Below are 17,623 nucleotides of genomic sequence, written 5' to 3' on the forward strand. Positions count from 1 at the left end.
AAAGATAGCTCGAAAACGGATGGACCGATCTTCGTATATTTTTGTGGGCATTTTAAGAACCTAATAATCTTGTCTTTAAGCGAAACAGAATTTTAAAAATGTATTAATTATAAGCTGTCAAAGTCAAGATTTAGATTTTAGCGAAAAAATTGACCGTTTTATTGTACAAAAATCGGGCACAAAAATTTAAAAAAAAATTTTTCTCGCTTAAAGACAAGCTTTTTATGTATATAATAAGCTCACCAAACCATATGAAGATCGGTCAATTCGTTTTCGAGCTATCGTTGGCACCGCAAAACGCTTTTACAAAAAAGGGTTTCGAGAAAAACGCATTTTAAGTTGAGCCTCTACACACAAAACTCAACGGATTCTTCAATTTGAACGGTCATACTGGCTCCGATGTACTTCATATTTTTTGTGGTATAATCTATAATACCTATACTTCAAAATAAGCTAATAAAAATGTTTCCCATTTTTTGAAAGTGACAAGTAGGGGTAACCCCTTAAGTAAGCAGTTTAAAAACAAAGCCACATTTCGTCAAACAAAAGTAACGCTTTACAAAACGCTGATACTAGGCCATGAGAATGAGTGATGCTGAACCCGATAAAAATGCGAATTAATACGGGCCTGGTGGCGACACACGCAGAATTTGAAAACCAAGGCTTCGATGGAGCGAACAAGAAAAATCTATTTCACAGATTGGGAAAATAAAGCAACAAACAGGGAGGAATGGAGATTTTCTTTGTTCGGCTTATTGAACAAATGTTCTGTAAATGACCAGCTAAGTAAGTAGGTAAGCACTTCTGCTATCGGTAGAACTTACAGACTACTTTTTACTTTAATTTTTCGGAAAACTCAAAAAATGGGTTAGAAAATCCTACTGAAGCATGAAGTACATGAGAATTATTTGTCGTAAAGACTGTTGTAAAACTACGCTGGAATAAAATTCTCTCCTGTATTGTGTGTTGTTGTATGTACGTGATCATATAACCACGGTACAGCAAGCGTTGTAACTACATACATTTAACTATGCTGATGTCGGTATATCGACACCTCCAAATAATAGTATGCTAAGTCTAAAAAGTGAGTTTTGCAGGAGAAGCTCTCAAAGAGTGGAAATTATTTTGAACTTCAGTACTATGCTAAGTCAATATTTGTTTATAACTTCTGTTCGGCTTGACCGATCATTACCAAAATTAGACAGAATGTAAGTTAAAGGACGTTCGACACCTCCAAAAAATAGTTTGCTAATTCAGAAAAGCGAGCTTTGCAGGACAAGCTCTAAAAGTTTGGAAATTTCTTTGACCTTCAGTACTATGCTAAGTAAATATTTGTTTATAACTTCTGTTCGGATTGTCCGATCGTTACCAAAATTTGACAGAATTTAAGTTAAAGGACGTTAAATATAAAAATGTAAAGAACTTGAAAACATGCTAAGTCGACTTAGCATACTATTATTTGGAGGCGTCGATATAGTCGGTAAAGTACGTCTATATTCGCCGTCAAAGCAGATTGGCCCGCAGATTTTTCGAAGAATTTTTCTCTCAAACACACTGGCTTATCTGCTTTCGCAAGTTCCTTGTTTTGTAAATTGTTATTTTTGTTTGCTAAGATGTGGCTTTGTTTTAAAACTGCTGACTTAATCCATATTAGCATCTGTTGGCCAATATTATTTCCGAGGTAGGTACCAAATTCCACATTTGGTCCGAATTCTGTAATCTGTGTTATTTTGTAAGGTTTTTTTTTCGATTTTAAACATTTACTACGGCATTTCGACATTTCCACTTTTCCCCCGAATGGCAACATTCTAACCGCAAGGTTCATCAAAAAGTACACAGTTATTAGAACTTTTTCAAGTTTTCCAAGTTTTCTCCAGACACGATCATTTCAGCGTGAGCGGTAAATATGTGAAAGTTTTTCCAACCAAACAAGTGCTTATTTTCAATATAATTGTAAACAAATAAAAGCTCTGGCAAGAGTATCTGTGAGAGTGTGAAATGCTCTTTGGATATAAGTGTATGTGTGTGTGTGCGAGAGGAACAATGTTTTGGTTGGCGATCATTTCAATTCGTCATACATACACACATAGCGCAGCGTTGAATGAATGCAAAGGGGGTTTGTTGTGGGCAAACGCCACACACCAGCCACCAGATAGCTGCTGCTATTTGTATGTATGTATGCTCTGAGTGCTTGTAAGTCTGTATCTTTGGTTCGGTTTGTTGTTCATTTGGTTGGCGATGGTTTGACGATCAGTTTTACGTAAAAATTTCACTGAAACGGTTTGCTTTCGTTAAGACAACGGATAGACAACAAATACTTGAAAGTAACAAAAATAAAAACGACAGTTCATGTGTTCTCTGCTTCTTTTGCTGTTCGTACATATATTTTGTTTAAGAAACGAATCTCTAATAAAAATTTAATTGCTGTGGAATTTTTGTGTTAGTTTGGTGTTATTTTGTTGGCAGAAGAAAAAATTAAACTACCAACACATACATACAACGAAATTAAAATAAACTATAAACGAAAAATTAAAAAACAAAAACAATTAATTAATGCACAATAAAAAACGTTTTGAAAAATAAGATAAAAAAGTATTTATTGCAAAAAAACATTAAAACAAAACCTATACGGAAATTGTCATAGATTTTATAAACCATCACTCACAAACGTCATCAAACAGCAGCAACATTATGTCCCATCAATGCAGTTGCGGTCGCGATCTTAACAACAACTATGTGGGCTATACCAGTGCCTATGCCAACGCCAACACTGGCCTGGATCGGGATGCAAATTCCACCACAAAATCATCGGCCGGAGCACAAACCCAGTTCACTGCCAAATTGATTGTGGGCACAGTGGGTGCCATCAAGGAACTGCGGGAAAAAGAGAAATCACGTCATTCCATGGCACGTGCCACCGATCGTCGAAATTAAAAACCAACATCCACAAACGGTTTAATTCAATTTTTATTCACATTTCAAAACTAATTGTAACGAGATATAGAAATGGTTAAACACCAGTGACGGATGGATGAATGAATTGTATGTAGGCGGCGTATGTAGAGCTTAGAAATGTTTCTTGGGTGGGTTTTTTTATTATTTTTCTAGCAGAAGAGAGTGTGATTATTTTTTTAGAGAAAATCTAGACAAAAAAGCAGCAACTTAAACTGCCTAAGATGTGAAATTATTTCTTTTGTAATATTTTAATTTTAGTAATATAGAGATAAAGAAAAACAATATTAATATTTTATTAAAGCTAAGTCGAATTAACAAAAACAAACAAAAGAACGAGAGTCTATTTAGTACCGTTTTATAACATTTTTCAATTATTACAACGTGGAACTTTTTGTAAAAAAGTTTAGTTGGAATTTGGAAAATGTTTTATTTTATTAATTTTTCTTATACATATTTCTTATAAGTTTCAATTTCCTTCTATATTAAGTTATTTGTAATTTATTTGTTGTGTATATTTTTTATGTTTATTATTATTTTTATTATGCCTTTGTTGCTTTTATTAAGAAAGTCTTTAATTCTAATTTTATTCTAACTTTCTTTTTTTGAAATTTCCTTTAATATCTATTTTTGGGCTTACAAGAATTTTTGGCTTCCGTTTCCTCTTGTAAACGTTGAAGAAGCTATTAATCAAAATTGGTAATGGGTTCTTTTTAAGAAGTTTAGTGATAAAAAAATAATGTAAAGTTAAATAATTTAAGTAGGTGAGGTTTGTTTCTGGTCATAACGTAGCGTAATGAAAACAGTTAAATACAGTAGACAATGGTTATCAGATTTCACATTTTTTGATACAAAACACCACGTTCATTTACAGAAATTATATGTACATATTCCTGAGTGTATTTATATGTCCCAAAAACTAGTCTCAAACCAAGAGATAAACTAAGACCGTAGGTCCAAAAAATAATGTTCTGGAAATTTGTAGAAACAACAGAAATAATTGAATTGGTATTTACGAGTGATTTTGTTATAATGTTGTAAAAAATATTATTTTATTAACATGTACTCGGCAAGTGGTACATATAAAAATAAAGAGTCGAGAAACACGCGTTTTGAAATTTGGCGATTGAAATTTGATTAAAAAGATTACTACACAAAAAATAAAATAACCACTTGGACCATCTTCTGTAAAGAGCTAACCAGATATCAGAGCTAAATTTCTGTGCACGATGATGTATGATTAGGTTTGTTTTAGTGCTTCATAACTCAATAAATTTTTTGTTGATTAATGCCAAACTCCTGGAAAGCTTTTAGAGAAATCAACATGAAAATTTTACACAAAATAAAGTAGAAGTCGCAGAAAAAATAGAAATTGCTAACTACAAAAACGCATTTTGAGCTATACCACTCTTTGAGTAAATGGACGATATATATGTACATATGCATCACCGACGTAGAAAGACGTGGGCCAGTGTTTAGGACTAGTTCTGACTATTTTGATGATACTTATTTGTATATTCTTTACATAATTTCTTTCGTCCGATGTATAAAGAAATAGATACCTGTATATAATGCAAATAATAATTAATTTGTAGAGTCTGGGAATATAAATAGTTCTTACCTACAGTTTGGGAATTCTCGATTTTTTTTTATTTCCGAGAAATCAGGAATACAACATTCTCATTTCCAGGAAACCGGAATTCCCGGGACTATGAGAAAGCGAGTTCGTGGGGCACAGACGTGGCAGAGAGCAAACAAAAAGTAAATATCTCTTTGGAAAAATATTAAGGGTAAACAGGGACGTACGCAGGATTTCATTATGAAATTAAAAAATGTTTTATAGCGTTACATAAAGCTATTTTAAAGGGTTTTTAGTTGATTTTATATGAAATATTGACACAAAGTATATAATTTCAATAGAGAGAGTTTACAATATTTTAGATATAACTTTGAAATTTGGAACAGAGTATAATAAATTAGTCTTTGGATGTTAAGAATTGAAATGAACAATATCAGAACACGTTCAGTATAGTCTCCATACAAAAATTCCGCCTGGTATTTTGAAGTTTTTAACCAAATTCTCCAACAGAATTGACGCAATAACTAAAAAATCTTTCAAATGAATATTGCCCATGTAGATTTACGTTTAAATGTATCCCAGAATTTTTAACCACAGTAGCTCTTATTAGGCATTTTCGATTCTATTTCAAAGATTTTCAGTATATCTTCTTCCTTAAAGTACATATCGATATATCACACATTAACTTCAGTCCCATTAAAAAAAGTTGTGTCTTATTTTTGTCTTATTAAGTTATCAATTGAACACATTTTAACCGCGAGGACTGATTCTGATAAGAAGATCTATCTAAAAACCCTATTAATGTTATTTATATACCAATAATTAATTGAAATAAATGACTCAACAAAAATAATAACTCGAATCCGCGAGTGCAGATTGTCATAAAAACATCAAAACTTTACTATTTTACCAGAAGTGATGGAGTCCATGGAAGACAACTAAAAAATTCAGAAAATTACATTTATGGTCTGTTCCAGTACTAGAAGAATCTACACATTTTTAGTAGTAAAAATGTGTAGATTCTTGCAGGTTATGGAACAGGTATTTAGAAAAAAACAGAAAACATTTTTATCAGGAGTCGGGCGATACCAACTACTACTCATAGACTCCGAATTCTACTCGCAGTACTGTTTGAGACTACGAAATCCATATTAGGTCTCGGCAAAATTTTAGCTAAGTTCTGACAAAATAGGTTAAGTCGAAAAACTCCATCAACTGATATCCCAATGGTTGTTGTTCCGCCTTATTTCAGTCTTAATTGTACTATTAGATGTTTATGAACTCGATGACATTTAAAACTTTCCAAGGACCAAATCAGCCCAGTGAAACCCACTTTTAGTTAATAAACTATGACTTCTGTCGGCACAGCGGAGGTAAACTTATGAAAATTCATATCTTTTGTTTTCCCGAAAACAAGTTAAAAAGTATCAGTCGGGTTTGCCGACATATATATACCCTCAGCCAGTGTGAGTTGAGACTTTAATCTATAAACAGCCCTTAGATTGTACCTATGTTGAAATTTTGTTAGGGAGGTATCCGAAGATGTTGTCGCATATAGACCTTCTTGGTACTTGATATACATATGTATGTCCGGAAGTAATTTTAGGATGTTCAAAGTTTCGGTGAAATTGGATATTGACATTTTGAGTGGGAGGTACCTGAAGAAGTGAACCGATATAATCCATATCCGAACCTAATCTATGTCTCAAAGAAATCGATTTGTTTCTTCGAGAGTTATTGCGCGCACCATTTAAGCGAAACATTTTGTAATCTTGTCGGAAAAAAGGAGTGGACCGATATGACTTAAAGTTCAGTTGATCCGTTTGAGAGTTCTTATGCGCTCGAGCCAGGCAGACGAACGAACTGGGCTAAATCGACGAAAAATTATTTGAAGCGGCTTTTGTCGAAACATATGAAAAGTCAAAGGCCATTATTTCGATGAGGTAAATTTTTATCGTTAGCCTAAAGGCCGAAATTACCGCAGATTTTAATACCATTTAACCAATGTTTGAGCATTAATTGCGTTTCAGCTACAACTTTGTTAATGATAGGAAAAATATGCTGGTGGATATGCTACTTGTAGCAGATATTAGCACTTTATGACGCACATCCATACATTTTTCTCCATTAAATAAATAATAAAAAAATTAAGGTAGTAAAACAATTTTTTAATTTGTTTTAGAGATATACTCCACGGAAAACACTTGATATTTCTTACATTTTGTCCAGTAAATAGTCATTTCATGCACTTCCAATCCGCACAATACTAAGCTCGCCATTCTTAGAATACAGAATGAGTTTAAAGCCTCAAGACCTTTATATTCATTACAAAATTCTTCGAGCCTCTATTATTTGATTATGAAATTACATGAGATATAGAAGTAATTCAGATTTTACTGGAAGTTTTTCTCAAATTTAGTACATAACCTTCAGAACAATCTAAGTTTTCTTTTCAAAATTCCAAAAAAGAAAATTATTTTAGAGAAAAAACGTATTAATTTGTTAAAGTAGCTCAAAAAATTGTAGTCGACCAAACCATTTGGGGGGCCGGGCCCCCAGTCAATAGAGTCAAATAGCAATAGCAAATATCTTAAACGACGATGCGCCAAAATCTGCTGATCCACCTTAGAATATTGTTATTCGACTTTTTTAAAGGTATCAGTTACGTTTATTACTGATCGAAGTATTATGCCGATGTCGTTGGAAAGGCAAGAGAAGTTTGGTTATTTATGTTTAGTTTGTCATTTCTTCTAACATTTTCCAGCATGATGTGGAAGAGGTCACTCGAAAGGCTGTATCCTTGTTTGAAAATCATTTTTTTTAAATGCAATATGGAGCAGACTTATGACCCTATATTTTGAGCAAGGGGCATAGGATTCTCACTATCAAGTCATCGCATACGCGCTTCTTTTTCCAGATAGTGCTAACTAGCGTATACCAGCGTGTCGCCTCAAGTCTTGAACAGATTGGCTGACAAACTATCTGCTCCTGCGGCCTTATTATTCTTTAATCGGTTTACTAGACTACCTTACCAAAATCCATCAGTATGATGTATAACTCTTTGGTAGAAATTTCCGACTTCATTTTGGCTCCGGTACATCTCCATTTTTTACACTCCTGATTTTCCATTTATGTATTTTTTCCTCCCTCCTTTCCCCCCAACACTTCTCTCGTGCGCTACCCGTTCCAACTGATTGTAGAATAGCTCTATATACCACACTCATGGCTTCTTCATCAAGGAGAAGTATGGATTGGGCAATACTTTGCCACAAGGAGGACGAGGAGTGCTTTTGGGCAGTTGAGTGGAATATGGACGTTGTGTCTGTTCGAAGTTTATTTGCTACGTTTTATCGGTTATGTACCTTAGCTGCAACAAGGTGGTGTTCCGAGTCGATGTTTGCTACCCGATCAATCTCAACTTGGTCTAGTAAAAGCAATGATGGAATGTCGAGATTCTTAAATCAGGTACTAAATATCATGTTTTTGCAGCTTCATTCCATTTGTGAGAATTTTCACTGTGCGGACTGAATTTCGCGACTGATGAGCCAAAGATATTCTCATTTCCATTTTTGCCATTAAAAGTGCATGGAATAATTTTAATGTCATAAGCTCGTAAAATATAACTTTTGTCTGCTGGTTCTTGTTATCCGAATTATTTAGCACAGCACAGTGGTCAAAATCTGTGATTAGCAGCAATTTGGTATTTAGGGTTCCTAGTGGCCATTTATCAGTCAAATGTGGTTATTCAGAATCCAGGATGACCAATATATATTTGTAGTTACACTCGATTCAACAAAAGTTGAGTTTTTCATCTACAGCACAGTGGTCAAAATCCGTGATTAGCAGTAAATTAGTACTTAGGGTTCCTAGTGGCCACACAATTTTTCCACCAAAAATTGTTGACATAGATCCACGTTTGGATGTAGCCGCCTTCCGATTTTTAGTATTTTGAGGATTAAATCTAATCAGCCCCAAACAATTTTTTAATTAAATCGCACCCTCCCCTGTTGATTAAAAATAAATGTTGTTTAGTTTTATTATGAATTTATTTCAGATTTCAACAAATATGAAGGCAGTTGTTTAGCAAAAATTTTCTTAAAATCTTATCTACACCAACAAAAAAGTAAGGACAAAAATTTAGTCAGCAGAGCATCTCACAGTGGTCCCACTTGTATGGAAAAGAGTGCCAAAAATAGTTTTAATCGAGATACCGCCTCCAAATTTTAAACGTAGGTTTATAACAAGCCAAAAAGATAGAAAACCATTTTTAGTGGATGTAGGTCTGATATTTGGGTATAGCTCCCATAGAAAGGTACCTCCCTATTTTTATTTTGACGATTTTGGCCTAATTTACCAACCGATTTGTATGTTATTTTTTATTTTGAGTTCTGAGTGAATAAACTACCTCCTTGCAAAAAATATTCAATATAGGTCCAACTTTAGGTATAGCCCCCATATAAATGTACCCTCAGATTTTCGGTATTTTGACAATTTTAGCGACATTTTCCAACTGATTTGGCTGTAATTTGGCATTTTGAGTTCTGAGTGAACGAAATACCTCCATGCAAAAAATGGATAATATCGGTCTACGTTTAGGTATAGCCCCCATATAAAGTTTCATTTTGAAAATTGCACATTTACCTCTCCAATTTTTTATAATTGCCTTCGAAATTTCGAACAGTCAACTTTGCACATCTGTAAAGTCGCGCTTGCGCATGTAAATCAAGTTCTCTATATTTTGTGAAACGGCTACATATATTGGCAATAATTCCCCATGATTACTTTTTTAATTTAATTTTTTTATAATTTTTTAAAATTAATTTAAAAAGTAATCAAAAATATAGGTTTCAAAAATCTACCCTTAACATCGAGGGGGAGGGGGGGTTTTCAAGGGAACAATTTTTTTTATTTGCTGGCAGATTAGACTTTATACATATACCAAAACTTGTTTAATATTTAACCTTTTTCATCCATAAATATTTTTTTGAAAAGAAGTGATTTTACTGTTCGAAAAATCGAACACCAAGTACGTAATGGGTTAAGGCCTCACATACAAATCACACTTTCTTCGAGTTAACTTGGCGTATAACCGCTTTAAATTTACAAAAATAACTCTGGATGTTAAAAATTTGATATGTTTAGATAATATTTATTTCAATCGCAATAAAATTTGCCGCCATAAATTTTTCGATTTTTGTCCACGGAAAACATTTCCAAATTTTATAATTCGATTTTTTGACTTTCGACCAGATAAATCAAAAAACATGTTTTGGTGGGCAAAGCAATATTTGTTTCAAGATTACAATCAAAACGATAGACGGACTATCGATAGTTTGCTAGCTCTAGCTCAAACGCGATTACCAAATAGTGAGGAATAGAAAGCGCTAGTTCTATAAATTAAAAAATGCATATTACGAACGCAGTTCATAAATCGAAGTTTTTGTTATGCTATGTTTACATTAACGCTTATTATCTTAATTGATACTGAGGGCAAATATGAAGTATTGTCATTATGAAGAACAAAGTTGCCTGATTCTGTTGGTGACTTACAGCGAGTAATTAGAATAAAAAGGAAAGGGAAACTGAAAAGGTATATACAACTTAAATAGCATAACTAATAATTTCAGCAAAGGTGCGTTTACATAAATATTCTTTAAAAACATGTGCTCTACATAAAAAGTCATTGCCGATTTACCCAAAAAGTATCATAACATCAAAAACTGCGATAATTGAGTTAGCACTGTCTATTTTCTTTCTCCACACTTTTCTTTATATTGTGTCAAAATTTCATTGATTGCAATAGTTGCTGAAATCAAATAATACATATTTAGATTCAATGAATCAGAATTGATATCATCACCATGATGTGGAATAGAAAATTAGCGATGATATTTTCAGAATCCAAAGAATTATGCAGTTATCATAGTTCAGGATCTAAAATTTTTCTTGAAATATAAAAAACAAGTTTAAAAACCATTTTACCCACAATACATTTTTTGAGAAGTCTCCCTTGTCCCTAGATTTTTTGAGTAAGGATACCCTTCTGTTTCTCAAATTTAAGGAAGATAGAAGATAAGATGTGGCGTAAGTGGCATTTTATAAAACTACTGTTTTTATGTAATAATGCTGGAATACATTTGATATTTTTCTACTCGATGCTTAGTACGTCACAGGTTTTAAATCGAATTTTATTAAAGCTATCGACACAAAAACCCTAAATAAATAATAAGCATTTTAAAAGAAAAATATATGACTAGAATAAGGCAGAACGTTAGGACCAGAAACAAACATCACTTTTCAAAAAAATCCATTTTTTTGTTGGAGAGTTTCGAATCGAAAAAAATACAAATAAAATCTTATTTTAATTTTAAGCTAATAATAAACATTTCTTTAGTAAAGTGCAATATTATAGAAAACTAAAAATTCCAAAAAAAAAAATAAACGCTATAAAATGTTGTTATTGTAATAAAGACAACAATCTTAGAATTCTATGCCTTACAAAATCTATCGATCTATTTAGCTGTTAGTTTTGTGAAAATACGAAAAAAATTCTTCAATCAAAGATAATTCTAATCTGTTTCTTGCATTTTGAAACACACACACAAATTGCTTGCATTCTGTTATTATTATTATGAACAATGTCATTTGATACTACTGCAGTTGTTGTTATTGCATTTTAATAGTTTTTGTTTTCAAAGCTAACATACAAAAATTGAAACGAAGATTACATCATTTTGTTATCACAGAACAGAAGAAAGAAAGAATAATAACAATATTCTAACATTTGCCTATTAATAACTGTTCTGAAAAATACAACAACCACATGAAATAACAAAAACAACAAAAATATATTTATTTACATGTATATAAATTTTACAATGGCATTACAAAGAAATCCATTTATTATTGCTTTTTTATATTTACATTTTTAATTTAAAATGGACTGATGAAGCAAAATGCATACAAAAAAAACTTTCCACTCTCATCAATATTTTTCACTCAAATATGAAATAATGAATGCCAATATTGTTTTTATTTCATAATATAATGTAATGTATTTTTTTGTAATAACATTTAACAATACATCTTAAAATTAGTCTTTACAAAATACTCGGTAAATATTTCTGGAATTTTACTGTTTCTTTACATTTTATTCATATACCTACTTATGTATGTATGTATGTATTTTTTCCAATTCATTTAATCCATGCAATTTGTAGCTAAATTCGTAGTTTTTATTTTGTTTTCCTTGCTTTTTGCAACGCGCTACTGTTATGTAATTTCTTGTTGTCTATATTCTTTAATCGAATTCAATTGATTGAATTAAAGTTTCATTTTCATTGTTCTTTTTTTGTTTTTCTCCTTCCTCATTTTTTTCTTACAACCTGTGGCTTGTGTGTTAAACTGTTTTGTAACAAAATGAGCCAACAATATTAGACCAACTTTCCATGTTTTATGTGATTTTTTAGGTTTAGTAAATAAAATGTATAATTTTCCTTAATGTAATTTCCTAGTTTTAAGTCTCTTTATAAAAAAAAATAAATTGAAAAAAAAAACATAAAAATATAACGAAATATAAATTCAAAAGAAAATAAACTAATCAGTTGGAGTTTCATTTCTGAAAAGTAATACTAAGGAAAAGCAAGTCAACATTGTTGCCTTGTCAGGGGCTCGATGTAAACTCCACGGAGGCAGCCTGTGGTCCTAAATATGAAAGTTTTTCTTGAATAAGGCTCCAAAAATTTCAACCATCATCAAAGACAAAGACCCACAGATCTAATAAAAGTCAGATTTAAAAATTAAAAAAAAATTTCAGTCAGCTGTTGTGCAGACAGGCACCATTAGAAAAAAAATTGGGCAGTTTGACAGTTTTTAGCCTAAACATACTCAGGACAGTGTGTCATACGACCATGTGTTGTGTTGCTTACAGTGACTTGATACAACCTAAATGTCCCTCATCGAAATAACGGGCTTAGACACTATGTATGTTTGGACGAAATTCGTTTCAGACAATTTGGAGTCGAATTAGCCATGTCCGTCTCTGGCTGGCTGGTGCGCACGATAGCTCTCGAACGGATTAACCGATTCGATTATTATGGGCCATAGCGGTCCACTTCTTACGGTACCTCCCCCACAAATGTTCAAAATTTTCCTGTAAAATTATGTGACCGACAACTCTCGAAGAGAGCCATTGATTTGGTCCAAATCTTATTATTCCTTCCAGATATATATATAGGGCTCGAATATCGGAAAACTCCTTCGGGTACCTCCCACACAAAATTCGGATAAAGTGAATTTTAAGAGCTCCACTCGGATCGTTTTGAAATATTTTTAGTAGGTTGTCTTTGCGGCTCCCTCTACGACGGTACATTTTTTTCTTGCGCAAGTCCATACTTCCTAACTTATTAGCCCAATAGCTCCATGAAAACCTAACGGCACCAACCAAATGGCAAATCCGCTAGATAATTCTCGCAGGGAGTTTCTGATTGGTACAGACTTTCCACATGTCATTATATCATCCAGTTATGTATCAGGCGATAATATGGACTATATCGGAAAACTCCTTCGGGTACGACCCACACAAAATTCGGATAAAGTGAATTTAAGAGCTATCCTCGCATCGTTTTGATTCTTTTTTCAGTAGGTTGTCCTTGCGGCTCTATTTACGACGGTACATTTTTTTCTTGCGCAAGTCCATACTTCCTGAGATATAACCCTAAAAACTCCACGAAACCCTGACGGCACACGGTGGTCGAAAGCACTGATCTAGCGGCGCGAAATTAATAACTTGCCACAATTTCGTAGCAAATTAGCTGTAATTTGATACTTAGGGTTCCTAGTGGTCACAAAATATTTCCACCAAAAATTATGGACATAGGTGCACGTTTTGATATAGCCCCCATGTAACCGTACCTCCCAATTTAAGGTATTTTGAATATCATGACCACAATTTTTAACCAACTTGGCTGTAATTTTGCATTCCGCGTTCTCACTGCGTATAAAATCTTCTTAGAAAACATTTTCAATACGGATTTATTTTTTTTATGGTACCCCGATTCGTTGAATTGTTACTTGTTATCCCATATTTAATAACATATTTAGCTATAATATGGTATTATAGTGTATCCGGGGGTAGAACTTTGCTACAATTTTTTAAAATCTGATGCAACAAAAACTCTTGTATTTGATAGTGAATTACTGAGTGAATATTTACAACAACAAAAATGAAAAAAACAAAACCTTTGTCTGCAGAGTGTCTGTAATCGATACAATGGACAATATTTCGCAATTTTATAGTTCGATTTTTTGGTTTCGACCAGTGTGCGGCATATCGGTCCACTCCTTCGGGTACCTCCCACACAAAATTCGGAAAAAGTGAACTTTAAGAGCTATTCTCGCATTGTTTTGATTCTTTTTTCAGTAGGTTGTTCTAGCGGCCTAATTTACAACGGTACATTTTTTTCCGGAGTAACTCAATACTTCCTGAGATAATGGCCCAAAAGCTCCAAAACCCTGCTGGTACATACTAAAATGGCTATTGTGCAAGATAACTCTAAAACTTGATCCAAAATTTCTTCCAAACTTTATTTAACGTAATTTAATATTTCGAGTCCTTTATGAAGAAGTTTGCTTACTAAAAATGTTAGGTATATGTCGATCATTTGGTATAGCCCCACATAACGGTACCCACAGATTTTAAAGCAAACTCATGATACAAATTCAATATATTTTTATACGGCATATTTATTATGTTTGGTTTTGTTTTTTTTCAGTTGCTGAGGGAGGGTATATCTCCATCAGCACAGTTGGTTGATACTTTCTTACTTCGTTTTCACAACTTTCGACGTGGATAATCGCGGCAAGAGTGCATCTATCAAATTAAATATATGTATGCTGAAAAAGGGCCATCCTATAGCAATATGAAAAACTGGTTTAATAAATTCAATCGAAGTTCGTGAGGGCCGCCAAAAATCGGGCGTTGTGAAAAAAAAACAAAACGTAAACGGATAATGCAACATCGTCATGTTAAATACCGTGAGCTAGATGCATCCTTGGGTATTTCTTCCACCAACTAACATTTGATATTGCATGAAAAACTGGCCGCAAAAATGGATTTTTCTTGTTAGATCCAGGGAAATTGGACAAACGCTTAAAAATAGGCCCTTGTGGATTGGTGCAAAGAAATTGTAAACGAAAACAATCGTTGTGCTTCAAACCGACATATATAAGATCGTCACGGACGACGAATCTTGGGTATATGCTTAGGAGCCCGAAACAAAACAGGAATTGACCGTTTAGGTCTTCGACAAAACTGACCATGTATTGAATACACGGCTTCAGAAATGTAGGGCGGTTAGTTCTGAGTGCTACACTATAATTTGTTTGCCAGAAGTCTTCTGAGAAATTCGAAAAATGAACAAGAGAAGACGAACCATTCTGCATCGTGACAATGCGAGCTCTCACATATCGATTTAAACCAGCGCCTGTTTGGCCCGACAAAACGTGGCATTGAAGAGTCATCCGCAGTACATCCCAGACTGGGAATCCAGCGACTTTATTTGATTCCAGTACATCAAAAAAAAAACGCGTGATCAACGATTTTCGTACCCAGAAGATGTTGTAAAATCGTTTAAAAACCATGGTTTGGAGCTGTCTAAATCGGAGGAGAAGTCATGCTGGAGACTTCTTAAGAAAATAATAAAACTATTTTGGATGGTAAATATTCGCGTTCCCATTGTTAGGCCAGATAGTTCAGCCCTTGTATATACTCAGTCTCCGACCAAATTAATTATTTATGCCGTATATAAAATACGAGGAATCTGTAGGTACTATTATATGGGGCTATACCAAATCATGGACTAATTTACTTAGCTGGCCATCTACAGAACATTTGTTCACTAAGCAGTTCTAAGAAAATATGCCCATTCTTTTCTATTTGTTTCCACTTGCTTACGCCATCAATGCTTTGGCCTTCCAGTCATGCGACCCGGCGTATCAATAGGCCTTTTTAGTGGTTTCATCATCGCTCATTCTTAAGACCTGGTCTAGCCAACTTAGTCGTTGAATCTCGACAAGTTTAACTATACTGATGTCATTGTATATATTGGCCCGTAGATCTTTTGAAGAATATTTCTCTCAAACACATGTTTGAGAACCATACATTAGCACGGGCAGTATCAGCGTGTTGTAAAGTGTTTTTTTTTCTTTGACGCGATGTGGATTTATTACACTGTGCAAAAAAAAAATTCAACTTTTTCAAAATTATGGGAAAACCCGAGTAGATTATGAAAGTAGAGCTAACAATATGAGATACGTGTATCGGCGTTTTTAAAGTTTACATCGGAAAGTAACCAAAGTAGGCCGGTCAAGTGAAGATATCTTGGAATCCTTGTATTTTAAGTATATAGTGTCGTAGGGAACTTTACTGAGGTGGATGCGAGGAATATTTTTGTTAATCATCCTAACCCTCATGTGGTTCATCAAATGGGTCTTTTTGGTCCTTTTTCAAAAACTCCTTTAACATGTGATCATATCAAATTCAAATATTCTACAAATTTGTTCCCCATAAAATGTTACTATAGGTCACAGAAAACACCAAATCTGTAAATATTATCTAATTGCCAGGAATCTCTAAAAATGAAAAACACGTTTTACGGTTAAAGTCGGATTTCATCTGAGTTTATTCAAAACTGTCCTAAAAAACATAATGTTAAAGAGATGACATCAAAGAGAAAAATATTCTTCGTCTAATTTCACTATAGGTCACCAAAGAAATGAACTGTTTTTTACATTATATATCATGAAAATATCAGCATCAATTTTAATCAAAATATCATCAAAATATCTACAATTTTTTATGATTTTGTTTCCTTCTTTTTTCGAGTTGATACATGAAAGTAATTTGAAACTTGGTTCTAGGTGAAAAGTGTCAAAAGATGAAGAATTCTACACAAAATTTCATTAATTCCGTAAATGTCACCAAAGCATCAAGACAAATCGTGTGTGTGAGAGTCCAAATGACACATATATTTTCACTTAACCATAGCCGTAGACCTCTCACGTATTTTCAAATACAATATAAGCAGCCAATGGCTTATCCTAACTCGTTATTTAAGTTAAAAGTACTAAAAATACACAATTTTAAAAAGTCCGATCTGGGTTTTCTATATTTTTGAAATACATATACATATATTCACCACAAATATTTCAAAATATGTTTAAATGAAGCGCACAACATCTTCTGTATGAATTCATAACGAAAAACCATCAATAAGATATTTATAGTGTCCAATCACAGCGACTATCTGGATAAAAAATTGTAAAATATGGCCCTAAACCCTATGTCAAAGATTCTTTTATTCACAAATTTGTTTTGGAACATTTCTTCTTTTAACAATATCCCCAAAAAGCGAAGGATTTTGTTAGATTTTGATCTAGAATGGAATTATGTAAAATGAAGAGTCTAAAATTAAAACAAATAATTTTATCCAAAAATATAAAAATTTGTAATCTAATTCTCCTAGTGCAGAATTTTTCTTGTCATCTAGAACCAAGGTTCATATTACTTCTTGTATCAACTCGGAAAAAAAGGAACAAATTTTCATCATAAAATTTTTGAAATATTGATACTGCTATTTTCATGATATATATCGTAAACAGACATTTTATTTCTTTAGTGACCCATAATGAAATTTAACGAAAAATATTGTTTGTCTTTGATAGCATCTCACTAAAATTATGTTTTGTGGGATAGTTTTGAGTAAACTCAGATGAAGTCCGTCTTTAGCCATAGAAGGTGTTCTTTATTTTAGAGATTCCTGGCGATTAAATAAGAGTTACAGATTTGGTGTTTTCTGAGACCTATAGTGAAATTTTATGGGGAACAATTTTGTAGAATATTCGAATTTGATATGATCACGTTTTAAAGGAGTTTTTGGAAATTTTTCGAAAAAATAGACCAAAAACGCCTTTGATGAACCGCATGAGGGTTAAAATTGTTAACAAAAATATTTCACACATCCTCCTCAGTAAAGTTACCAACAACACTATGTCCTAAAATGCAAGGATTCCAAGATATCTTAACTCTAATAT

The 17,623-nt window shown here is 33.1% G+C and overlaps 1 protein-coding gene across 1 annotated transcript; it reads left to right on the forward strand.

Annotated features, from left to right (window-relative positions):
- The first annotated feature begins 2,228 nt into the window (after positions 1-2,228).
- On the forward strand, positions 2,229-12,131 carry LOC141390110 (uncharacterized). The gene has a single exon (XM_073962680.1). It carries the CDS (start codon positions 2,692-2,694, stop codon positions 2,932-2,934), a length of 243 nt encoding a protein of 80 aa, XP_073818781.1. The 5' UTR covers positions 2,229-2,691; the 3' UTR covers positions 2,935-12,131.
- The last annotated feature ends 5,492 nt before the right edge of the window (positions 12,132-17,623 follow it).

The sequence above is a fragment of the Musca autumnalis genome, unplaced genomic scaffold (assembly GCF_047663935.1).
Source record: "Musca autumnalis isolate F117 unplaced genomic scaffold, ASM4766393v1 scaffold_1, whole genome shotgun sequence".
Lineage (NCBI taxonomy): Eukaryota > Metazoa > Arthropoda > Insecta > Diptera > Muscidae > Musca > Musca autumnalis.